This window comes from Ursus americanus, chromosome 2 (genome assembly GCF_024610735.1).
Source record: "Ursus americanus isolate L20-20 chromosome 2, mUrsAme1.1.p, whole genome shotgun sequence".
NCBI classification, from domain to species: Eukaryota; Metazoa; Chordata; class Mammalia; order Carnivora; family Ursidae; genus Ursus; species Ursus americanus.
In genome coordinates, this window is record NC_142128.1 from 99,876,365 (window position 1) to 99,900,245 (window position 23,881).

General features: G+C 43.8%; 1 protein-coding gene across 3 annotated transcripts in view; it reads right to left on the minus strand.

Moving 5' to 3' along the window:
• The window catches only part of ENAH (ENAH actin regulator), a 135,728-nt gene that overhangs the window by 14,028 nt on the left and 97,819 nt on the right, over positions 1 to 23,881 (minus strand). For all 3 annotated transcript variants that reach the window (XM_087859272.1, XM_087859270.1, XM_087859267.1), the window contains exons 4-10: positions 20,171 to 20,255; positions 6,178 to 6,485; positions 4,264 to 5,058; positions 1,923 to 2,227; positions 860 to 1,005; positions 655 to 712; positions 32 to 80 (exon numbers count right to left, since the gene is read on the minus strand). In XM_087859272.1, the coding sequence (XP_087715398.1) occupies positions 32 to 80; positions 655 to 712; positions 860 to 1,005; positions 1,923 to 2,227; positions 4,264 to 5,058; positions 6,178 to 6,485; positions 20,171 to 20,255 (1,746 nt within the window). The remainder of the gene's footprint in view (positions 1 to 31; positions 81 to 654; positions 713 to 859; positions 1,006 to 1,922; positions 2,228 to 4,263; positions 5,059 to 6,177; positions 6,486 to 20,170; positions 20,256 to 23,881) is intronic.

Consider the following 23,881-nt stretch of genomic DNA (forward strand, 5'->3'; position numbering starts at 1 on the left):
ATAAAGGTTAAAACAGACCTCCTGAACTTACCAGGTGTACTTGTTGACGAGGCCTTGGAAGTTACGGGCTCCGAATCTTCCTAAATAGACAGAAACACTTATCAATCACATCGTACCCACCAGCAAGCTAGACACAGAGTCAGGGGCTCACATGCTTCCATTTCCAACATGCCTGCTGCGTTTCCCACTGCGTCCTTCATCAGCCTCCTCTCCCTTCCGTTGCAGCCCAGACCTGCCTCCTGTATCCCCCACAGCCCCCGTCCTCCCTGCGCGGCATGAGCCCTGCTGCTGAGCTGGACGTAGCGGCAGGTGGGGGCACAGCTAATAAACATGGGGCTCCTAGGGGATTCACCCAATTCCTTCCTTTTCAACACAAGGACACGGAGACCCTAAGAGATTCAGAACATCGGGTGAAGATACAGCATTCGCCCCACAGCTGAGTGCAGCATTTTCCTGGCAGATCCCCATGCCCTGCCCGCCTCACAAGAACGCTAGGAAAATGGGATACATCACGCTCGAAACAAGCCATTTGTAATCTGTGAAGAGCTGAAATAAGGAATTGTAAGTTCCACCCCATCTCTGACATCGCTCCCTGAATGAGCCACGCCGGGCTTTCCCGTTTTCAGTTGGGGTACACTCTCTTCATGAACTTACGTTTTTGTCCTCTTTTTGTTCTGTTTCTATTGTTGATCCCTTTTCAGCAATTCTTCTCCTAGAAAGAAGATTTTTTGAAAATTCATCTAACTCTGAGTATAAAAACAACTCCAAAAGGGAGGAACTGCGTCTAGTTAAATTGTTTTTTAATAAAATGAACATAATCCTCTCAATCCCGAACGTGTTCACACAGTTTCTCACTCACCTCCTGGCCAGCAGGGCACTCATTTCTTCCATTAATCCACTGCCTCCTAAAGGAAGGGGTCCATTCCCACGACCTGTGTCTGACTTCGAGGAGGCTGGGTTCACACCGACGGTGGTCCCTCCGCTTGGGAAAGAAGCATCCTCCATCTTGATGAGAATACAGACAGAAAGTAAACTCCTGTGCTTATGACATTAATTTCAATAAAAACATCCAAATATTATTTTTTAAAACTTTCTAAGAACGAATGGAGTGATTGGCATTAACTTTTTATTAATCAGTGGAAGTTTCATCCACGTTTACATCAACAATAATGGGATAAAACATTATCACGTCTCCCTGTTCCATACACGGAGGAGGACATGTCACTCTGGTGGCACAAAAATAAGTAATCTGCCAAAACACGCATAATCCAAATCTAATCTTGAGGAAACTATCGGGGAAACCAAACTGAAGGGCAGGCTCCAGAGACAGTTCTGCAGACCTTGCCAAAGTCAACCTCACGTACGAAAGAGTGAGGAACTGTCCCAGATTTTATGGCAAACTCAGGACATCGCAGCTAAATGTACTGAGTGATCTCGGGCTAGAAAAGAAAACTGCCATAAAGGACATTGTTGGACAATACGTGGCATTTGAATACATTTGTAGATTAGAAGAGTCTGTCAATTAAACTTCCTGATCCTACTCGTTCTCCAGTGGGCACGTATAGGTGAATGTCCCTGCTCCTAATGACCCCACGCTCCAGTGTTTAGGGAAACGGGGGCGTGGTGTGTCTGACTCACTCTCAATTCAGACAAAAAGGGAGCGTGTGTGTGTCCCCCAGAAGGAAAACACACGTGGAGAATAATTAAGCAAATACGGTAAAACGTGAAAGTGGTGAGTCTGTGTGGTGCGTTTACAGAGGCTATATTCTTGCAACTTTTCTGTAAGTAGAAATTATCCCGAATTTTTAAATCAATGATGTAACACAGGATTCATGAAATGGGAAGACAGTAAATCCGCTATCCCCGTTACTGAGGAAGAATAGACACAAGCAGAAAGCACAGAGACGTGGAGGTGCATTTACCCGGGACACTTTCCTCAGTTTCGCTCCGGCGATGGCAGCCGCAAGTCCAGTCAAAGGGCGATTGTCTTCAGACGCGGATCCCGCAAAAAATCCAGATGCAGGGAGGGGGGGAGCAGGAGGTGGAGGGGGAGGGGGGGGCGCTTGATTAGGAAGAGGGGGCGGAGGGGGTGGGGGTGGAGGCCCCGAGGCGGGGAGCGGAGGTGGGGGCGGAGGCCCCGGGTGGGGGGGCAGTGCTGCTGGAGCCGGGGCAGGACCTGGGGGGAGTGGAGGGGGGGGCGGAGGTGCAGGTGGTCCCAAGACAACGCCTGAGAGAAAGAGACGTTAAATAAGACCGTCAACAACAGAGCCGCAGGACTCAATCTTGTGCAAAGGGATGCAGGATGCCATGCTAAATTAAACTGCCTCAAACATTTACTACCTATTAATGAGCTCCATTTAGCATAATGTTTAAAGTTGAGATCAGTGTCAAAAAGATACTAAAACGCAAGGCCAAAGTATATAATGTCCTGCCTTAATGTTAGAGCTTTATTAACAGAACTGTAGGACAGTCAGCTAGTTACATCTTTGGGGGTTCATAGGGCTGTGTAAGTGCTTATAAAATCTGTGATGGAGGCAGCGTCCTGAGGAAGCGAGCCCATGTGCATGACCGCAGTTAGGACTGCTGGAAATAATGGACTTCCAAGAGTCTGTGTGAACCTGGGAAGGTTGAGACCCTTAAGCCTACCATAGTGAAGACCCCATATTTACGCGCAGACAGACGGCCGCAGTGGCTGGACTGAGAATAGGAGGGAGGGGTGGGACCCCAGTTCAGCATCTTAAAAATGTTCCACCTTTTAAATCTAATGTGTACAGAATCACTGAAGTAAAGGAATCTACTGGAACAAAGTACAACCTGAAAGTAACTACCAGAAATAATTAAATGATACAGAATTTGAAGTTCCTTTTAGTCTAGAAGACAGGGGTAAGAGAGAAATGTCTCCAAACCTTGGAAAATCACAAAGAGAGTGAAGGACAACTTACTTGGTATCAGAAGACCAAACTAGTAGGCACTCTCCCTCCTTGAAGACTTTTAAAGGGGTATTTTAGGACAAATAAGATGCTATCTGCACACTGGGTGGTAATTTTTTGAAACTGAAAACACCAACAGCTCTTAGAGGAACACAGAGCAATGGAATGCCTCTCTTCCTCGGACTGTGGGCTCTAAGGGCACAGCAGGTGGGTCACATGACCTTGTCAGGCTCACTGTGCCTCCCTGTCCGGCATTACCATCACGTGATAGAAGTCTGCCTGTACAAGAATTCTGACTCAGTGTTTAAGCAAAATCAATGCGCCACAAGAAAAACATATACACAGCAATAACAAGTCTTATTTCTTATCTTAAGAACAAAGATTTTTTAAAAAGAAGGGTATTTAAATCCAGGCTATGACACTGTTTCTTTCTACGTACAAATTAGTTGTCATATTCCTTCCTGCAATTCTTGCTAAATCCTATCTTTGAAAAAAAAAAAACAGGGTTGCCAAGCATCTTCTTATTCACTATGGAACCAGGTCCTTCTCTACTTACAAATCATCCAAACTTAGAAGATTACATCCTCCCTCCCCTGTTACCATGACGGCAAGGTTTGGGCAAGGGGAGGGCGTGGGAGGGATGACTGTGGAGGATGCTTATTCTCTGCCAACTGTCCCTTCAGGCCACAATTACTTCTTGTAATTCTGGAGCATGGAATCCACCACTGGGGCACACATCAGGCCTGCCATACTCCCCACCCCGCAGGCAAAGTCGGGCTGCTCCTCAGGTTTTGGGGTATACCTAGTCCAGTGTGGGAAGCCCAATACAGGAGAGGTCAAAATGAAACAGGGCTCAAGAATCAGAACTGTTCCAGGGGAGACTCTAGGATGACACATTTCAGGACTTCAGTTGGGCACCAAACAGAATCTCCAAATTTCCCACAAATTAAAGGAAGACAAGTTAGGTCATGTATTTATCCTGTAGATAAATCATGTAGATAAACGTGTCGAGTAACATCTTCCTAGTGGGATTTATAAGGAATGTGTTGCGGAGGCCCTCAAATACTGGGACAGCCCTCCAGCTACGACACTGTGGAAGACATCAAAATCCAGATCAACGTGGACATTCCTCATCTTGACCCTCCTCCAACTGCAGTTAATCCAGCAGAAAGAACCTCACTCATCTTCTACTTGTTTAAATTACAGGAAGTTGGGCACAGTGACAGGGCTGTTTGCCTACCAAAACCACCCTCCCCGTGCTTCTAGGCAGTGACAGCTGCTGGTACACCACATGTCCAGGACTCGCTGTTAGTAGCAACAATGGAAGCCTTACCCTGTTGGGCTGGAGTCTCGGCCGGCTGAGAGGCTGCCTGCAAGCCTGGCTCAGAAGCAGAGGAGTCCCCCAGCACAGAGTTTAGAGGAGTCTCCGCAGAGGCAGGGGCAGCTGCAGAGGGAGAAGGGAGAACACTAGGCTTGGATGAGGGAGTTGAGGCAATAGGGGTGCTTGGAGGAGGAGAGGCTTGAGATCCACAGTGTGAGCGCGGTGCGAGGGAAGGCAGTGGAGGCGGCGGCGGCGGCGCTGCTGGCCCTGAGGTAGGCGGTGGAGACACTGGACATGTGACAGAGTCAAGCGGCCCATTGGGTGCTGTTGGTGATGGAGGCATTGGGGGCACAGGAGAAGAAACACAAACAGGGAGGACAGGCCTTGGACCAGTCGCTTTGCCTGGGGGACTGCTAATCATTACTGGAGGAGATGGAGGGAGGGGCGAAACAGCGGAAGTAGACCAGGCACAGGGCTTCGTAGCTGGAGGCTGAGAAGAGGGTGTGTTCACAGGAGAAGAAGGCCGAGAGTTTTTGTTCAGAGGACGAGGAACTGTAGCGTAATGGGGAAGAACAGGGTGGAAGGCTGAACCTACAGATGCTGCAAAACGTGTCGCGGAGTGTCGAAGTGGTGGTGTAGGGGGTGTGGAAGTAGGTGGCAAAGCGGTCACTACAGCATAGTCAGGAGTGGCCTCCGACACTGGAGCTGAGATGACTTTAGCATAGGATGGAGGAGGTGCCGAAGGAGGCTGGCAACTGGCATACTCAGGAAGTGGCGCGCTATACAGGGAGCTGTCGGAGGATGGAGCTGCACAGAAGGTGGGAAGCAACAGCAAGGACAGGATAAAAAAGGAGAGAGAAAAAGGGAGCTAGTAAAGCCACAAAACCAGCATTCAGACAAAATGTACAAATGTAGACCACAGTTAGTACCCAAGAACTAATAAGCATGTGTGCAAGAACTGATCTCACCCGAGAACGTGTGAACTCGTTCGTGCATTTTGAAACCCAGAGGAGGAAGAAATCAGTTTTCTTTTTATCTGATAAGTATACTGATAAATTGCTTAGCTTATCCTTTGCAAGAGCAAGACTGTATCTTAATTCTCATTATTTAGCCCACTAAAAGGACATTAAAATTACATGCATAGGACCATAAACAGAAGAATACGTCTGCTGGTCTTTTAAGAACAAATAGCAAAACTGACAAAAAGTTTTATAAAGGGCTAGGAACCCCCTATTCAATGCTTATTTGTGGATAAGTGTTGTTCTTCTGGCTATCACCCCAGAAAATAATTAGGCAGTTAAAAACAAATTAACGCAAAGAACAAACCAATCAACCACACTGAGATCCACGCTGAGACCTTTGATATAGGCCACATGGAATAGAAAAATAATTCTTAAATCCTATTCCAATAAATGTCAATTTTAATGAATGTCTCAAACTTTCAGTTTTCTCTTAACCCTTAATGTCATTCAATAAATTCCATTAGATTTAGAAGTTTTCACTAATTTTTCGCAATACTCGGACATCCGTAAAGTACTAGTCCGTTTTAGAGAGGGTGTTTTCCTCCTTCGACAGGTCTAGAGTGCCATCAAGCACACTTCTTGAATCCTATAGGATTCAGGACAGTTTAAGCAACCTCCAAAGGGAAATACATTCCTAGTTCACCCAATACAGAACATTTCCCATAAACACACAGTGCACTTTACAGCCAATTTACAGCGAGTCCGAAGAATTAGAAAGCCGGACTACAGAGAGCTTTCCTAAGTCTCCAAGCAATAAATGCCATACAGAGAGGACTAAGGAAATGGTAAAGTAGCAAGTGCTGCATGTTTTGCCCTGTCCACCCGTCCTGCTTGCCCCCCCCCAGCCCCTCCCTCCCGGCACCCCGCGCCCGACACCAGGCGGCAAAGCGAGGCGCGCACTTACCAGCGGCTGACAGCCTGCGCTCGCGCTCCCACTCCAGCTGTTCGCGCTCCAGCTGCTCCTGCCGCTCCCGCTGCTCCCGCTCGCGCTCCCGCTGCTCCTGCCGCTCCCGCTGCTCCCGCTCTCGGTCGAGCCGCTCCAGCCGCTCTCGCTCCAGACGATCCTGACGCTCGCGCTCCCGCTGCTCCCGCTCCCGCTCCAGCTGCTCCTGCTCCAGGCGCTCGCGCTCCACTCGCTCCACGCGCTCCACGCGCTCACGCTCCACGCGCTCGCGCTCCAGCTCCTTCTGTCGCTGCTGCTCTTGCAGCTGCCTGAAATTTAAAAATTAAAAAAAAAAATCAGAAATATGCAACAATGGCCACTCACCACGAAACACCCACTCCTTCAGATGAACCTATGCGCGCCTCAGTTCTGATACAGACACAAAGTGGAGCCTGCAATCCACATCCGCCAGTGAAGACGGATGGGACGGGAGGACTTACCAGCGTCACAGAAATGAAAACGACCTAGCTGGATCATCCCCACGTGACACTAGCGTCTCACTCTACTCTGCACTGTTCATGAACAAAGTGCTACAAATAAATGAATTTTCCAAGTGGCTGAACACGCAACACCATAGTGCCACGTCATTGTATCAAATGTCCTCTTAGAAAACACCAGGGCTGGCCACACAGTAGTGCGACAAAAGTCGGCTTCATTTGTTTTTGCACCCTGCCCCTACCACTTCTGAAGGATCACAACTGGCAGGTCTGCTAGGGGAAAAGGTACTCGTATCTTAAGATTTTGGATACATGGCTCCAAACTGTGTTCAGAAATGGTGGCTGGGCTCCCAAGCAGCCCCAAAGATGAGAATTCCCTTTCTCCTCTCCAACACCGAACACTATCACCGTTTCTAACGGCAGCTGAGAGGCTTGCTCCCACAGACAGCCTGCGTTCTGCCCTCTCGGAGCGCAGTGCGAGACACGGCTGCACGCGCTCTCTGACCAGCTTGCTCCCAGGAGAGTTCATATTCCATACTCAGGTGAAGAGCTCCTTTCTCTATTAAAGGTGATAACCCTTTGTCACAAATGCTGGTCGTATGTATTTTTAACTTTTATTAAGGCTTTTTAAAGATGCCTTTGATTTTTACAGTTTCATTTAAAACCGTAATGTGTTAACTTTGTTGAAGTTGTGATCTGGCTTGTAACTTTTACATAGAAAGTCTAGTGCTCTATTCCTTTATGTGATCTGCCTTTGAAATCTTTCTTAGCCCCTTCTCACAACAAAGTTACATAATTACATGTTTTTACAACAAAACCCTTAGTTTATATGAAATTCATCTTAGTTTTGGGATGTGTAGTCCTGAGCTACGTCACACACCATTTAGAGTTGCTCATGGTCCTGATTTAAGATGCCACCTTTATGTGTGTAGTTCTGAAATTCCAGAATGTTCTGGTTGGTGGATCTGTTTGTCTAGTATGGGACCAGGACCTTGATGCTTTTTCATCTGAAATAAATATCTAGTAGGGTGCATCCAACCTTATCACTCTTCTTTTTGAGTTTTTCTAGATGATTCTCAAGACACTTAGCTTCTTCTAGGTTAAACTTCAGAAACACTTTGTTAAATTTAACCCTTCTGCCAAGACCTATCCTTCTCAATCCTATTAATGCTTTATTAAATTTGAAGATCAATGAGAAAAACATTCGTCTTTTAATCTCCTTGTCTAAGAATGTATGGAATGTCTCAGTATTTATACAATTAAATTAAAAATCTCCTTTCACTCTAGGACTTCAAATGCTGGCTTTTGGAATCACTGTGATTATATTAAAACCTAAAGAGGCCCAATGTATATGGGTCTGAAACATAAAAGCAAACTGTATGTTTCCATACATATATGTAACAGAGCAGGCAAATATGTCTCCAAGTACCTAAGCGATAGTCTTGCTATAAAAGTTAACTCTCCCCAAAATAAAAAATAGCCCCATCTTATACATAATATATTTCATAGCATGGTGGGTAAGATTAAATGAAGCAATGCCTTAAAAAGCTGTTTAAAAAGTTCCTGGGGCATTAAGAACACTCAATAAATGTGAGCTACAATCGGGAATTTCACGAGGACTTTTCTTGGCACTGGCTAATAAACCGCTGGGTTCCCAGTAGAGGCAGAGCTAAATGACAGAGCGAGGATGCCAGCCTTCGTCCCTCCCAGCACTACCAATAAACCACTAAGACTTCTCCAGAAATCTCTCCCATTCGTGTTTCCTAAACTGACCACAAAAAAGGGAAAAGCCCATTTGACAAGTGAGTCAACCCCACTTGTCTCAGAAAAGCACGAAGCCTCTCTCTGGGCCTATCCCCGTACTTAACAGTACCTGCACAAGAGTGGGGGGAGGCCCTACTCAGTGCAAGCAGTCACTGCGTCAGACCTGGGACATATATTTAAAACACACCATATGTGTCAAAAAGTATGAGCGCACTCGTACTTTTTAATGTAATACTCCAAGCAATCTACTGGATCTGAAAGGGAAAGATATACCTGTAGTACTCTAATGAGAATACATCTGTGCACAGAAGCTAAGGGAAACTACTTAGCGTCAGACTACAGCAGCTCACCAAGAACTCTAGGATGAAAAGACACAAGTTCCTAGGCCCTTTCCCATTTCCACACCACCTCTTTCATTTTATTCTTGTCAACATAATACAGGTACATAAAGCTTATTAAAAAAAACCAACAGTTCATTGCTCCAACCTTCCCACCCATTTCCAATTACTCTCAACTCTTTTTGGACTTTTCTTTTAACTTCAGATACTGCCCACAGGTAACTCCGGTGGCTCCCTCACCACACCCAAGCCTCTCCCAGCACAATCACGGGAGAATGCACATTCCTGGTGAAATCAATATTCAGAGTTTATGTTATTAATACAGCTACACCATATGATACCCTAAGACTACGCTGCATTTCTCTTCCTGTCTTTAAAGTCATCTCTACACCCAATGCGGGGCTCGAGCTCATGACCCTGAGATCAAGAGTCGCACACTCTTCCACTTGAACCAGCCAGGTGCCCCACACTGCATTTCGTATTGACGTTCTGATTTGTTTTGCTGTTGTTGCTGTTTTTACCTCCCAGCTGATAGTCATTTCTCCAAGCAACACAATGCTTTTATCACAAAAAGTAAGCTCAAGCCACAGGCAGAAAGCCAGATCTCAAGGAATTATTGCATAATGACATTTACAGCCAGGGAGTCCTGACTTAGGAAGATTATTCCACATGTCAGAACCTAATATTTATTCAAGGGTTTTCACTCTGTAAAAGATCAAGAAGGAGTATGACGCCAGAGAGATTCCCAAGTTCACGGACAGTGAGTGGAGTAGGCAGTTCATACAGCTCCAAGAAATTCTGCTATTTTCTTAATTTGAAGGGAGAAAAAAAAAGAGGTGGTTAAAGTCCCTGGCCACTTTTTAGCCTGCTCACTGAAAAGATGCACATCTATATATATTTCCCAAAGTAGTGTGTCAAAAGGAAAATCTCAGGCTTACAAATCTTTAGTAGCATGAATAATTCCCACCTAAATTGGATGATATATAAACCTGACATTCATGTTCTGACCTCTAAAGCAAGGACATCTGTATTATCTTTTTAGGGGACAGTTTCCAAGTTTATAAACCCTGCTTTTCTTAAAAATATCACTGCCAACTCACAGACAGGAAACGCACATTGACTCTTCTTCCCAGAGCTGTGTCTACAGCTGTTCTTTACTCAGAGCCATCTGAAGACTTTCTCAAAATACAAGGGCTCGACTTCTGAACTACGCAAAAATTCTGCCAGACTAACTTTTAAGTTAGGATATGTATTTTACATTAACTTGAAAGTTTCTGAGAAAATACACATTTTTTTCAAAGACAATTGTAGTGCAAATGACCAATATTATAGCCACCAAAAGCATTGGGAAAAAAAATCAGAAATTGTTCCTCCCACCACCAAAATACCTATTTCCTTAAAAGATCTGTCCCCCAAAGTGAAGAGATGCCCAAAGCACTGGCCAACGATGAGTTTAATAGATTTTTCTTAAATATATTCAGACATAAATTTAGTTTATGTTGACTCAAAGACTTTTTTTTAAGCAAGCAAAATATAATTAAAGTTTAAAAATACATTTCATACACCCTTACCTATGCGGAAGAGTGTTAGGTAGATCACAAATGATTTAAATTTTGATACAATGAAGTAAAGGAGAGCAGACTCAGAAAATAATCTGAGTTGATAACACTTAGTAACACAACAATGTTCCTGACATTTGTCAGAAAATAAAATTACACGAATGTGTTCTGATCACATCACGTGGGTATTTCACTTCTCTATTAGCAAGCAAATGGAAAGTGGATAAAACGAAACAAGACAATCAAGATGTAACGTTACGAGGCCCGTACTTACAGGAGGAGGCGGTCGACTCTCGGTCCATCCTGCCTGTGAAGGCCGACCGGGGGGCTATAAACCCTCATTGCTGCCCCGCTGCTTGGGTGCTGGGACAACTAGTCCCCTTTTATAACTTTGAGGTAGTGGTGCTGATCTGCTGGCTATTTATAGACATTAACTAAATTGAGTTCGATGTTGAGCCTAAACACAGGACTGACTCATGTTTCTTAAATATGTTTTTCATCATTGTCAAAGAAGCCAAATATTAATGAGTAAGCACCCAAAACTGATATTAACAAATGAAACAAAAATGAGTAGAAAACTAAACTATCCTACCTTCACGTGACGACAGGAAAGGTACGGGACTGATTAACATCCAAAGTCAACATTCGTTTTTTCAACTCGAACTCACCCTCATTGAAATAAAACAATGAAACTTATAAAACACACACACAGCAGGACAACAAAGCTTGTAACAAAACGGGAATCCCTTCCCTGGGGAGGGACCCTCCCCGCTCCTGATTTCGCTCTCCAGAAGCAAGTACTTCCAATCTGGTACTGACCTCGTGTTTCTGAACACGGTGACTTGTTCAGAGCGGCTCCTTCTTAGTCCCCCAGCCTGACCATTATCTACTGATGTCCTACCGCACGAAGGAGCTAGTTCCTACCCCCCCACCCACAAAACCTCCCTCCTCATTCTTCCAACCAAACCACACCGCCACTTCGGATACATCGACATTCACTTGTATTATTCATGGCTGATCACATTTACTTTTCAGAGCAATTCTTCCTTGCTCTGGTGTTAAAAATCACTATTTTTTTCATTTGATTCTTTTTCTTTACACCATCCCTGCTTCACCCCAAACTCTGCACAAGAACTGTAAAGCCCCTTGAGGTAGAGCCTGCTCCACTCCTCGTCCAGCCTCTGCTGACGGCTGATAATTCCTGGACGTGCCTGGCTTGCAGGTACACCACCACAGTGTCTGCCTCCAACCTATGATTTTCTCCTCGTGTCAGTCTCCATCTTCACAGGCCCATCTTCCTTCTGTATCCTTCTCCTCCTCTAAGGACATCATTCGTACTGGATTAAGAAGGGCCCACCCCACTCCAGTACGACCTCATCTTAACTACCGAATCTATTTCCGTGTAGGGTCACATTTTGAGATACTGGAGATTAGGACGTCTTTCTTGGGGGACACAATTCAATCCATAACATCCCTCATCAACACAATTTTGGAAATTAGAAAGTGGACAGCCATTTCTTACCTGTCACGTTATGTAACTAATGTTCTTCAAAGTGCAGCTGACCTTCCTAAACAAACCAAATTCTAAATACGTTGTTTAAGCTTTTCTTTAGTAATTAATTTCCTTTTTCATAGCTATTTCAGAAGAAACAACTTAAAGAAGAAGAATTCTTAGCTATTAATTAAAATAACCCATTAATAATTTATGGTTCTGAGGAAAAATCCTATGAAGTTTGTTATGCAAACCCAACATACAAATGCCTGGAGGAGAGCACTGTTCCTATCGTCCTCTCCCTACCCATCACTACTTGCTCACCAAGTACAAACCACCTGGCCACCTTCAAAACTCAATTCATGATACCCCTAACAACAGCCTGCCTAAAAGCAGTAACAGAAATATATCATTTATTATAATATGAACTTTATACTAAAAATAGAACTACCCAAATCTTACAGGTGAATATTATGATGCAAATCAATCGGCATTTTCATTACCCTTTTTGCAGTAATGGCATAGAAAAGAGCCAGTTAAGGAGCCAAAGTTAATAAGGTCACAAAAGCTGGCCGAGGGTACTGTATCAAGCCTCTGAAAATAAAACCAAACACAAGAAAATTTGTTTCTGTATAAATAACCACATGAAATAAATTTTGGAAATAGAATTTCTATTGGAAACCCAATTTCTGAGCGGACCGTGCTGCATATCCCGCCGCCATCATCCGGTCCAGCCACGCGCTGCTGCGGAGACAAACGCCAGTGCTAAGCGCCTGTATAAAAACGTACTCAAAGTATCTTCTTCCAAGTACGGTTTCAACAGGGGCAAAAAGATCCTACGGGATGTAGGCCAAAGGAAAATGGCATACCTTTCTCATAATCTGAGAATACTAAAGTGTTAAAAAGCAAGGTGCCTTTTTATTATACAACAAATTCAGGGAAAAAGCACTTTACAAGCTGGACACAACGTGCTCGTCTGACTGCTCTGTCAATCCTGAGGCGGTACCGTGTCACAGGGCTGTCTGCACCCCGTGCCCTTACACATCTCTGCTCTTTCGGCCTGGAATGGTCCTCCCTTCTAGGACCACAAGTCCCTACTCTGCTTCCTCTTCAAGGCACGGCTCCCAGCGCATCTCCTCAGGGAAGCTCCCAGCGCCGCCCAAACAGCACAGACAGAAAAGCCTAAGCAGGGGCGCCTGGGTGGCGCAGTCGTTAAGCGTCTGCCTTCGGCTCAGGGCGTGATCCCGGCGTTCTGGGATCGAGCCCCACATCAGGCTCCTCTGCTGGGAGCCTGCTTCTCCCTCTCCCACTCCCCCTGCTTGTGTTCCCTCTCTCGCTGGCTGTCTCTATCTGTCAAATAAATAAATAAAATCTTTAAAAAAAAAAAGAAAAGAAAAAGAAAAGCCTAAGCGGCATGAAAATGGCGTGTATTACCATACTTAACTGTCCCTAAACTGTACAAACTCATATGTTTTCTGCCTCTCATACGTAACATCTACAGATACATGAATTCAGTACCAGAAACTTCTTGGCTTTTTCTCAGAAACTTTATTCAGGTCTCCACTCTCAAAGAGCCTATGATGTTCGCTGCAGAGGAGAGACTTAGCTGCAAACTGAATAAATAGTAAAATATAAAATAAGAGAGTGTGTGATGAAGTTTTAAGAGTTCAGAAAAGAAGCCACCAGTACACCTGGAGAAGAATCTACAGATGATGACAACGCAGTCAGAAGAGGAAAACCCGAGAGCGGTGTATGCAGACACAGCCAGGAGAGAGGACACGGACGCGCAGGGGGGTCCTCATACGTCAGGCCAAACAGCAAAGCTGGACGTGAGAAGGGCCAGCCTTCGGGAGTGCTGAGGGCGAAGTGACACGGCAGGACTATCTGGACTCATATTCAAGTCTCCCACCACTCCAAGATTCTACTGGAATTCTTGAAAGTCAAAACTGTGCATAAACCAACTCAGGACAAAGTAGAAAACTGAGGGGTCGTCAGCAGACCAACTCTATCATCAAGGTCATGAAAGCACGAACAGCAGAGAGCAGAGTAAGTCTAGACCTCTCTCCTCAGTTTCCGTAGACAAGTATATCCAAGTGCGCATTCAACATTCTTTACGTGGATGTCCAACGAACATCTCCCTCTCACATTCTCAAAGTTCACCTCTGGTACCTCCCAACAAAACCTGCTCTACTCACAGTCTTCCGCATCTCAGTTGAGCACAACTCCATCCTACCCACTTGCTTAGGTTAAAAGCCACAACTTCCCCCTCTCATACCCCACACATCCCCCCGGAAAGCGTCAGAATCTGCCTACTCGCCACCTTTGTGACTTGGCGGAAGCCACCATTACATCCCACCTCGTTTCCCTTAACAGCCTCCCTGGTTCTCCTGCTGGGCTGCGCTCACCGCCCCGCGCCCACCTCCATCCGGGCTTCTCCAAAGGCTCGTCTCAATGGAGCAGCCAGATTGACGGTTAATACGGTAAGCCAGATCATTTCTATCAAAGCCATTCAGGGGCGCCCGGGTGGCTCAGTCGGTTGAGCGTCCGACTCTTGATTTCGACTCAGGTCATGATCTCAGGATTGTGGGACTGAGCCTCGGGTCCACACTCTGCAGAGAGTCTGCTTGAGATTCTCCCTCTCCCTCTGCCCCTCCCCCATTCTCTCTCTCTAAAATAAATTCTTTAAAAAAAAATCCAATGGTCCCTTTTCTCTCAGAACAAGAGCTACCTCCTCTGCAATCACTGGCCAGGTCCTGCAAGATAGGACTCTGCATTAGCTTCACACTCACCCAGCACTCTCCTTTCAATCCTTGCTCTCTCTGCCCAAGCCGCTATGGCCTCTTCCTTTGTCCTCGTACTCACACGCACAATCCCGCCCTAAGGCCTTTGCGTGGCTGTTCCCTCTTTGTGCAAAGCACTTCACCCGGACACCTGCTTGGCCAGGCTAGCTCCTACCTTTGTTTCGGTAAGACTCACCCTGATCAGCCTATTTAAAATTATAACCAGCCTCCCCTCGCCGCCCCGCCACACACACTCCCCTCTACTCGGCTGGGTCTCCTCCCAGAGCACTAAACATCCTTTGCCATGTCTACTGTTTCCTGTCTGATGGGGGTAAGGCTGTTTACGCCCCCACCCCACTCCCTGTCCTGGCATGTTGTAAGCACAGGGAACAAACAGCACCTGGAACCTTCTCACCTCGTTGCAGAGCGAAGGCAGCCACAACCAGAACACATACTGAGTGAGAGTGGCTGACGCGCACGCGACAAGAGGAACCTGGAGAGACGCCCCCCCCCCCCCCCACGGTGAGGCCAGCAGACACAGAGGCTGGGAGGGGGCCACGTGGTCATAATCAGGCCGATCAATAAAGTCACACTTTGAAGAACTGTGGCATCTGCCACCCCTCTCCTCCTCAACCTTAGCTCACTGGATGGCATTTCCCACAGAAGACTGTTCTCTAAACAAACTCAACACGCTGCCTTGGGTGAGTCTGGGCTTCTGGTGGCACTAGGGGTAGCTCAACATTTGTGGGGTCCCCACCCTTGTACCCTAAAGGAGAGCCCACCAGTCTACTCGCTCCACCCACTTCCACAGACCTCCCGGCCATCCTCCTGGTGAGGGAGGAACGTGCCCAGCAGAGACCTTACCTCCATGATTCAAGAGGAAAGCCAAGCCAAGTACGGACGCTATTCAATCTCATCTGTTTAGAGATAAACGGACCACTAAAGATGACCAGATATTTGAGTAAAACCAGTAAGACAAACAATTCAACTCTACGGGAGAGAGAAGATTCAGGCAAAGGAAGAGAAATCGGAGAGGCTTAAGATATAATCATAAATTTGGAACAGGCTGTTAAAAAGGGAATAATTACAAAATAGAAAATACTCTTGAGATTAAGATTCATCTTTCAACAGACGATCTACTACTATGTTATCCCCGTTAGGTGGCTGTGAGCCATGCATGCGGCTCCTGAGCATTGCAATGTGGCCTGTCCGGACAGAAAAGTGCAGTAAGTGTAAAACACATACCAAATTTTGAAGACTCAGTATGAAAAATAGAATGTAAAATACCTTTATACGTATTTCATCTTGAAATAATACTTTAGATAGACTGGGTTAAATAAAATATTATTATAATTAATTTCACCTGTTTCTTTTTTACATTTGCTAATATGACCACTAGAAAAATTTTAATTACATATACGGCCCATATTGTATTTCTACTAGAAAGTGCTGGTCTAGAATATATCACTAAAAATATCGCCAAGAATACAGAACAAAAAAAAGAAGCAAAAAATGAGGAAAGAGAAATATCATGAGAAAATAAATAACCCAGAAAGGCCAGCATTTGACTAGTAGGAGTTCCCAAAAAAGAGAACAGAGAAAACAGAGAGAAGAAATGTTTAAATGGCTGTAAGTCTTCGAATGGAAAAGGTCCATTAAGTACTTAAAGAAAAAAAAGAGGAAAAAAGAAACCACAAACCCCAAAAACTTTAGCTAGTGACATATTCCTGAAAACCCAGATTACCATGGTTGACAGGTTTAAAGGGATTCCAGAAGGAGTGGGTGTGGGGGGAAGTCACCTACAACATAAGAACCCAGTTAATGACAGACGGAGGAAGACTGCAAATGTCTCAACTGTGAAGCGAGAAAACCAGGGGGTGGGATGGAAGCGCAGGGACAGGGGTGTCATAGAGCGAGGAGCGCAGAGAGCTCAAGTGAAGATGCAGGTTCAATCTGAAAGAGAAACCAGCAGTGGGACTGAAACCAATGGCTACTGGAAGCTGGACAGGGAGGTGGACAAGTCATACTTCGCAGTGGAAAGAGGGAGTCAGCAGCCCCCAACCACACGGGATCATCAAGAACCAGAAACGTATTATTTCATGCTATGGAAGAAGCCATCAGAAGTACTAAAGGTAGAAATGGTTAGGTGTGATTCATTCTGGGGATTAACAGGAGGGGAAGGGCATGACTGCGTGGCAGGTGACCCTCCCCATCTTATGCCCTCTGGTGCGATATGGGAGTCTTCCACGTACAAACGACTTTAAGAAGAACTAATCTGACAGTAATAAAGTGGGAATAAGTGAAAGGGGTCGGGGCTAAAGACTGGCAAACCAACTAGAAAACACTAGCGGTACAGAAGAGAACAAATACTGGAAAAGCTATTAGTCACGAGTGTCAGAAGAGTAGATCCAAAAGGCTGTTAGAGAAAGAAGTCAGAGGGTACACTGCGACAGGGATGATGAGTGAAGAGCATTACAGACGTCCTGTGCAGAAAGTTTGGGAGAAATACTGAAGAGAAGAAAGCATGCACATGAAGAATGAAATCATAAGGGTTTTACACTGTGGTATTAGTGGGACACCCAAATGCATGAGCTCCACAATAGGAATTCTCACTGAGGATCAACTGTTGGAAACGAGAGGGTCTCTGACCCTCTAAAATGACACATAAGCGCAAGTCTGCTTGCATAACAGAAGGGTGGGGGCTGGGGGAAAGAGGGCACGTGCCTGCTGCTGTCACCCAATTCTCAAAAGGACCCATGACACTGCTCCATTTCGTGGGAAATACTGCACTGATCTCAGGTTCAGGGACACAGCTGTCCATGTGGAAGCCACCAGCATAAGACAGTTAAGAAGAAGCTACAATATACAACCCAATCATCAGTCTGTCGAGGTAGACCATGTACAGAGGAAGAACGAGGACAGCTCGTGCACACGCCCAAGGGGCTCAAGGGACAGGAGGCGGCAAGGAAGAGACTCTGCAGGATCAAAAGGAAGAAAGCAAAGAGGGAGATGTGCACAAGGAGAAGAAATCTCAACTAGAAACAAGTCAATGCTGGAAGAAGCATTTCCAGGAGATCTGAGCAGACACAAAATACATTTCACCAGATAAAAAAAACAAGTGCGGAAGGGGCGCCTGGGTGGCTCAGTCTAGTTAAGTGTCTGCCTTCGGCTCAGGGCATGATCCCCATATCGGGCTCCTCTGCTGGAAGCCTGCTTCTTCCTCTCCCACTCCCCCCTGCTTGTGTTCCCTCTCTCTCTGGCTGTCTCTCTCTCTGTGTCAAATAAATAAATAAAATCTTTAAGAAAAAAAAAAAAAAAGCAAGTGGGTAGAGGAAAGAGAAAGGAAGGGACACAGATAAAAAATAACACCAAGAGAGAAAGACAGTGGTATCCGATAGGTTTCCCTAAAAGAAAGAAGAGGGGCACCCAGCCGGCTCAGTTGGTGCAGTGAGTGACTCTTGATCTCGGCCCCACGTGAGGTACAGAGATTAGTTAAAAATAAAAAATCTTTTTTAAAAATTAAAAAAATAAAAAATTTTAAAAAATGAAAGAAGACTGTGTGGCTATGGACAGAAAATAATTTTAAAATTTACACCCATTTTTCAGAACTTTGCATTTCACTCTTCAAAACGACTGAGTTGAGTCTTGAACTAAACAAGTAATACAAACAACATCCAATTTTCAAACCCTGCAGTATCTTCCTACACACAAGCAGACAAGCCTCAAGTCCAGGGGAGTGCTACAGGGTCAGCCAGCACTTGGACAGGACCAAAGTGGACACGGGGCACAGCGTTTTGACTGTAGTAGAAATTCGCTCAATACTCATTTCTGCTAAAACTGCAAGTTACAAGCTCTCAACCACCTCTATGCAATGGGTCGCCCAACAGAGACCCTTAACGAGCCAGCAGAGGGTGCCTATTTCTATTTCTGTATTGTCTTCACCCAGCAACTGTCCCAGGGGCCACCTGCTTGCCTTTCCATGATGCCAGAAATTATCTGTTAACGTGTGGGTTCTCTCCTGGTTCTTCCTGGCAAATGTTATTCCCAATACCATGATCTTTTTTTTTTTTTTTTAAAGATTTTATTTATTTATGTGACAGAGAGACAGCCAGCGAGAGAGGGAACACAGCAGGGGGAGTGGGAGAGGAAGAAGCAGGCTCACAGCGGAAGAGCCTGATGTGGGACTCGATCCCGGATGGCCAGGATCACGCCCTGAGCCGAAGGCAGACGCTTTAACGACTGCGCCACCCAGGCGCCCCTCATGATCATTTTTTTAAAAAAGATTTATCCATTCACTTGAGAGAGAAAAAGAGAGAAGCAATGTGAGTGGGGGAGGGGCAGAGGTGAAGCAGACTCCCTGAGCGCGGAGCTTGACCTGAGGCTCAATCTCACGACTCCACAGATGACGAACTGAGCCGAAACCAAGAGTCAGACGCTCAATGGACTGACTGTGCCACCTAGGTGCCCCATGATCATTTTTTTATTAATTACTTTTCCGTGTGTGTGTGGATGGGGGGCGGGGGTGGGCAACAGAATCATTACAATCTAACTCTTGTTCTAACGTGTTTAAAACACTCAATATAGAACCAAAATTCTATCTTTTAAACTTTCCTTATTTCTACAAAAACTTTATTTGTATCTGTTATAGCACCACTCAAAAGAGTTGGATAGATTTTCATCAAATTTGGGGGGTATTTCTGGAGTGATTGAACTGAATATAAAAGACTGTGACAAAAACAAAATTCATTTCGGGAGGGCCTTCCCCAAGAGCTAAGCAGTTACACCCCAAAGCAGCCAACACAGAATGTAGTAGAGATCCTTCTGTCTGTCAGGGGAACATGACACACATATCAAAACAACATGGAGAATCTGAGGAGTGTTTCAAACGTGAGATCCAAATCTAAGGTCACAAGAAGAAATTCTGGCTTGCCATGGAGCAAATGCTTGTCAGATGGAAGAATCTATCTATATGATGGTTATCAGCTCTCTAAAATAAAACAGGTGACCTACAGTGATAACAAGCAACATCAACATCTCCAAAAAGTTCTTATTTGTTTAAAATGGGACACCTGGATTAACTAACTCAATTTTAGTTACTGTATGTACCTGAATTTTATAAAACTATTTTATTAATTTGGTAGCTTATAGTTCAGAGACTCCGCTAACTCAGAAACAACTATACCCAAATGAGGCTGTATTAGAATGTCCAATGTATTTCTTTATAAACTGCACGGAAGCAAGGATAATATTACTGACTTCACCAAACCAGCAACTTAATCATAAACAGAATGAGTTTGTATTCCACTACTAAGCACCATGGTAACATCTCAAGATCAAGGACGTCTACGAACAGCCAACACGATTTCAACTTTCTGGTTAAATTAGTTATGTGAAAGCCACAATGACCATAGACCAATTTATAACTGCTATAAAAATAAGTCTCCTTGAAGTCAAAGTCACTTTGTATGCTGCTAAGTGACTTTTAAATGGCTGACAAGACATAATCCACTTTCAATATTAGGATGCTCACAGGTCTTCTGCAATAGAAAGAAAAACTACAAATAACAATTGATTAAAAATTTACCTTCTTTGAATTTCCAATTCTTCTTGTGATGGACCATTTTGAACTTGGGCAGGTAGCTGAGAATTTTGTCTAGGCAATGTTGGCCCTAAAAGGGAGGAAAACATTATAGATGAGCATTATCTTTATAGTTAGCTGGAGAGAGGAGATAAAATCATGAGAAGAATAACATAAAACCATCACATATTTACAAATGTATCTTCTTTTTTGTTTAGCAAAATAAAATATAAGCTTTACATAACACACAGCAAATGAAAGACTGCAACATAATACTGTCATCATCTCCAGAAGGCTTACTTGAAACAAATGGAAAACATCAACGATAAAGGAAAAATAAACATTTATATATGAAGAGCTTGAGGAAAACAAGTGTTCAATGAGCATCTGAATAGGCACCTGAGCTGGACGTTTCTAAGACAATGAGACATTCTCTTTCTTATTCATGAAGTGGAGAGGGAGAACTTAAATGAAAAAATCAGAATTCAAAAACTCACCTAAATAGAACACTGGAAATGAAAAACAGGAGAGAGAGAGCATGAGAACCTTATTACTAGGATGAAGAATGCTAATGCATTTATCAAATTTGCCCAACTTAAGCTGCCATTTTTATTTAATGGCTTGTCATTTCCAGCACTGGTGAAAACAAACATTTGCTAAGCTTCTATATATAATTAACCTACTTATCTGAATTTTTAACGTAACAGAGGTAATCTTAATAACTTTTCATTTGGGGTTAAAAAAACAAAACAAAAACAGAAACAAACCAAAAGTAAAAACCACCCAAAAACCAAAAACCAAAACCCTACATTCAAACCAACATGGCTCTGTCACGAGAAACTAATGACCATCCATTCCCACATACCATGTGCAATGCAGACCCATTTTTACCATCTTATAAACAAATGCCACTAAATATGGGACGTTGTAATGTCACTGGATATAAAAATTAAATGTGTCATGAGAGAAATAAATACTGGACCTAATATGCAATGCCTAGGGTTAAAACAGAACAATCTTGAAATCTAACCCAGTAAACAAGAGAATCCAGTAAACAAGTAAATCTAGTGTGCCAGCAAATGCCCGTAACAGATATTTTGAAAGTGTTTTGTAGGCCGCTAGTACCAGAAACAGGGTAAGACAGAAACACTTCTGTGTCCTAACACAAATTCTTGGTAACTCTGTGCTGTTCTGGGGAAGTAAACGTTGCCGCTAGAAGGATAAGGCTCCTGGCAATGTGGTACAGTACTGGCATATTCCAAATGTGGAAAAACAGGTAAGTGGATCTAAACTTACCTACTAAATTTTTTTCTCATCTCTTTACCCACTTCTAGATTAATCATGTAATTTGTCCTCTAAAAAACAAGTTACATGACAATTGCAGTGATGTATTTCATTAGATTTCCTAAGTTTGCTACTTTGAAAACCACACAAAGGAAATATTAAAATAATATTAATTCTACGTCATCAGCAACAACAAAAAAATCAAAAAGCTTTTTAAATTAATGTTAAACACGCACTTAAAATTTTTGCATAAATGAAAAATAGAACTTGTCTAGGAAACAGGCCGGAATTCTTTCCTTCTTTTGGAAATGAACATACTTATGTAAAAATAGACTGTCATATTAAGCCATACACTAATGTCTAATACTCTCAGAAGGAAAAGATGTCTTGTCTCTTCCGGCAGAAGGAGAGACAAACAGAAGATTGAGGGTGGAGGGTAAACTTGAGAAAATATAAACTATTTGGGGGAAGTATTTTTTATATCCAAAGTTATGTGTTTATCCAAAAATATTAAATGTGAGCATTTAGCCTGGGCAACTCAAGAGACCATTCTGGCTTAATTATTTTTTAAAATAATGTTTATTTAAGTGAAAAGCTCATGCTGTTCGAATAATTAAGCAGCTGGATCCCACGGGGTCAGAGAGACTGTCCAGAACCCATCCCAAAAAAGGACGCTGACATACTGTTCACATCTAGCGCAAGCATTTGTGACCTCTATAGTGATGCTGACAGATGAAATTTTCCAATATAAATCTACCAATTTAAGTTTTAACTCAAATATAAATTCAAGAAAAGGGTGTCAAAATTTTAACTCAATCTTGATTTTATTAAAGAGATTTTTTTAAACTAACAAAAGTTTGATATAACTCAAAAAAAGTTTGAGAAAAAATTACCTTTCAAAAGCAATTTACAGAAACTTTTGGATTTTTGAAGTTAAAAACCTAACGAACTTGTTTTAAAAGGTTTTAAAAATGTGGGAAGTATTCTCTGACTGATATCATTAAAAAATTAATTTATCACAGTTTATTCATGCAGCTAAAAGAGGAAAACTTAAGGAAGATCTTTTTAAAATGAGGGGAATTCTGATCCAAGAAAAGCTCTTACGAGTGTCTTCTACATGATTCTTTGTGGTAACGGGCAGCTTGTCTTTCCACAGACATCCCCCGGTGGTGGGACAGAGAGAAGGGGCCTTCCCCTGGTGTCTTCTCGCACCTGTATTTAGTCTAGTTGTCTTGTCTGTTTCTCCCCCATCAGAACTGTCAAGTCACGATAATGAGCACACTGAAATTCATGTGCCTTTAAAGATAATGTAAATATACCGTAAGCACTAACGAGAAGAGTTCGGGGTCACTTAAGAACTGCAGGGACACGATTTCATGCTTCCTTCTGGTCAAACACTCTGCGGGGTCATTCAAGTGGTCGATCCCACCAACATGAGGCTCACGACATGAAGCAGCAACGGAGAGCAGTCCAGGCTGCCAGCTGCCCTTGTTTTCTGCACTGTATGTACTTTCGGTCATACTCCTACATGAGTATCTGTGTTCTCAGAGAATGCAGAAAAAGGCACTTCCCTAGCCGGTGGGCAAATGACAGTATTGTTATGAGCATCCCGTGGTGGCTGACAGTTCTCTCTGGGAAAAAAGAGAAATCACACGTGAGCCCGCTCATCCCTATGTGGTGTCATGAAGAACAGCAGCTAACTTTGAGGGTTACTGTCTCTGTTTCATTACCAGAGCCAGAGACAAGGACTGATATTAATCTGTCCTAGCTAGAATTCATACAGCAGAGATGTGACTTAGTTGCTAATACAGAAAATGTGTCCGTGTCACTGACAGGTTCTCTATAAATGATGGAAAGCAGAATAGAGTGTCTCTCGAATCCAGGAAGGAATGGCATTTCAGTCTTGACTTAATACTGAGTTTTGGCTAAAGCACACTGCACCTGCTGTCACATTTTAATTTTCACAAATCTGGTTTCACACTTAGCCACAGACTGCTTAAAAACACAGGACTAAAAGACCAGGAGGTGTTATTATACACAATACAATCAAGTGTAAACTTAGCAATGTGGTAATTATATTATTGTACACAGTTAAATCAATTAAAGGTAATAATGGGGAAAATCTGCTTTTTAACACATTATTTTACAACTTAAAAATTCACCCTTATTGAGGGCAAATCAATCCTCTCTGCAATTGGGTTAACTGTATCTATTATTCTGCATGTGGAACTCAACATAGTAAGGAGCAAAGTACAGAACATCAAGTAGGTTTTCAGAATGAACTAAAAAAAAAACACCAATACCAATAATAACTCATGGCTAGTTCAAAAGGTGGCCTAGAAGAGCCCCCAGGAGGAGGCCGAGAAGCATCGCTGAGAGTCACTGATTAAGCCCTGGGGAGCAGGGAGTTACGAAGACCAGCAGCACAGGCTC